Raw genomic sequence first — 2,500 nt, 5'->3', positions numbered from 1 at the left:
TGTGTTCCTGGGCCCAACCTCGTTCAACCACGACTTTAACTCATGACATTAACTGAGACTATGTTTTGTTTAGATTTAGCTGAGATGGCTGCAGCAGCATTGTGGTTTATCAAATGTATTTTACCTCACTGCTATGACAAGTCAAAGTTGCTTTCTCATCTTACTACTAGAAATTGTCAAACAAAAATCTTTAGAACTTACATTTTAAAAGTTAATAAAAATCAATACATTTTCCAATTTATTTTTAAGTTCTGCAGTATTATTAAATATATACTTTTACAGTATTGCTACCATTATGTTATAACAAAATACATTATGTATATTAACATTCATGTTTCTAAAGTTGTACTTAATAATAATGGACCTCATCCAGCTGCCCTTTGCATCCCAGTGATTACTGATCCTTTTTGTCTTCAGCACCATGAAGATTCTGTGGAAGAAACACAGAAGACATCTGGTATTTTTCAGGTATTTGCAGATATAGATATTATGTTATCAGAGTTTGCGCTGTGTACCTGGAGCTGATGATGTTCCCTCAATAGCCTGTCGTACTCCTGTGCCAGACCTTTAGCCTGCCTCCTCATTGCTTCAACTTCAGCATGGGACTTTTGCACAGCTAGACACAGAAACAATATGTATTTCTAAAACAAAATTTTAGAAGTAAAAAAATCCCACACTGCAATGTTTAATTAGCTTCCTATTGCAATGTTTTATAATAATCACAGGTTTGTTTTGTGCTCAGGTTCTTTAGTGAATTAAGTAATATTTACTTGCCTTCCTGTGCATCCCTCAGTTGACTTGTTACGTTTTTGATCTGCAACTTCAGTTGTTGCTCTGTTGCTGATGTTGATTTTTCCCCTTCTAGGAGAGCCTGAGAAAAATACTCATACTTAGTTACCAAGTTTAAACCATCAGACTAAGGTAACCAAAAAAAATCTAAAAAACAAGCATTAACAAAGATGCATTATTTATGAAATGTGTGAACATGATCTGTGCAACCCTGAAACTGAGAAATTGCTATGAGCATGAACATGAACCTCTAATACTCACTTTTTTGAGTTTCTCATTTTCCTCCTGTTGCTTCTCAGCAGCTTGGAAGGCCTGTTCTCCCTGCGCCTGAAGACCTGCGCTGTCCTCCAAGGTGGCAGCAACCTGGCTGAGCAAAGTGACAACCCGACGCATGACGCTGTAAGACACACAAACCACACAATTCAGTTTGAAAGCACAGTAGATAAAGAAAACTTTGAATGTAAAGTATACAAAATGTAACTTTTTTAAGTAATTTGATAAAATGATTTTTAAAAATGCACTAACAGCCAAAGGAAGAGAGAGAAACCACATATGTAAAGGTTTCTCTGAGCCCTGAACAGCTTCATGTGGACATGATCGTACAGGTTTGGATTTGCGTTAGCATCCTGCATGTCTGCATCCGAGTACTTCTGCACCTCTCGGATGGCGTCTGAGGGTTGACAGGAGGACAGAAAGTCAGGTTTCTGGATGGACATGTTGACAATTATCTCACTACTACTCAGATTATTCAGCAGTGTAATTATTTACCAAGGAATAGAACAATAAGAACCATGATTATTGCAAAGAAACATTTGTTCCAGTACAGAGACAACCAGCTCCATATTCTCCAGTTAAAAACCAAACGCCATCTAAAAGATAAAAGATAAAAAAGGCAGGGTGAGATTGAACTTTGAGGAACAAAAAGGACATGGATGCTCTCTGCTGGTGATTCATCTGAACTGCCTTTTTGGTGAGACTGGCATATAGGACTTAAGGCAGTTGAATGAACTTTAATGTGTTGCTTTTGTGTTAAAGCTGCAGTTACTGTACCGTTGTGCTGATATGAAAGGTACACACAGGATCAGATTAACTGCAATCTCTGAATAGAGGAAAACAGCCACTGTCGTCCACTGGAGGGTCATTGTGATTTTCTGTGGAGATTAGGTCATGAATTAGCGAAACATAAACATGAATAATACAATTCATATCTTAAAAAAATACAGAAAAGATAAAAGTTGCCTTTTATGGTCTATTAGACTTGTATACAAGTTTGAAATAAAGAAAGTTATAGGCCTCTAGCTGATCTGAAGAAATTACTTTCATTCTGAATTCTATCTAGTACCAACAGTTTTAACTTATTGTTTTGAAATAAGTATCTCTAAAAATCAATAAACAGACCTTACCAGGAAAAGATCAGTGTTGGAAAGTTCTGGAGAGTCCAGACCCCAGCTCTCACTCTGAGACACAACAGCTGCTAAGGACCATCAGAGGACACAGAGCCCGAAATAAAACATTACTAGTTGACCTCATTAGTTTGTTGCTTTGGCTTCAGAAAAAGAAAAATCTAAAACCTTAAAACTGTTTGAAAGCTTTGTTCTGAGTGGAGGCTGCAGAATGACTTCATGATGTATCTTTTGGCTTGAAACACATTTCCACTGGTGTGTGTGTGTGTGCGCGCGCGTGCATGTGCGTGTGTGTGTGTGTGTGTGTG

The 2,500-nt window shown here is 37.6% G+C and overlaps 1 protein-coding gene across 2 annotated transcripts; it reads right to left on the bottom strand.

Annotated features, from left to right (window-relative positions):
- Positions 1-225: 225 nt before the first annotated feature.
- LOC106523629 (B-cell receptor-associated protein 29) lies at positions 226-2,488 on the bottom strand. 2 transcript variants are annotated; one of them, XM_014017122.1, is made up of 8 exons: positions 2,193-2,488; positions 1,867-1,940; positions 1,558-1,658; positions 1,315-1,459; positions 1,051-1,186; positions 775-871; positions 516-616; positions 226-430 (listed from the first exon to the last, which is right to left on the bottom strand). In XM_014017122.1, exons 2-8 carry the CDS (start codon positions 1,929-1,931, stop codon positions 395-397), a joined length of 681 nt encoding a protein of 226 aa, XP_013872576.1. In that variant the 5' UTR covers positions 1,932-1,940; positions 2,193-2,488; the 3' UTR covers positions 226-394. The 2 variants fall into 2 exon arrangements, with proteins under 2 accessions (XP_013872576.1, XP_013872575.1); XM_014017121.1 differs by having other exon boundaries at positions 1,840-1,940; positions 2,193-2,487.
- Between the last annotated feature and the right edge of the window lie 12 nt (positions 2,489-2,500).

Source organism: Austrofundulus limnaeus, unplaced genomic scaffold, assembly GCF_001266775.1.
Source record: "Austrofundulus limnaeus strain Quisiro unplaced genomic scaffold, Austrofundulus_limnaeus-1.0 Scaffold162, whole genome shotgun sequence".
Taxonomy (NCBI): domain Eukaryota; kingdom Metazoa; phylum Chordata; class Actinopteri; order Cyprinodontiformes; family Rivulidae; genus Austrofundulus; species Austrofundulus limnaeus.
This window is presented reverse-complemented; position numbering and strand designations above follow the sequence as displayed.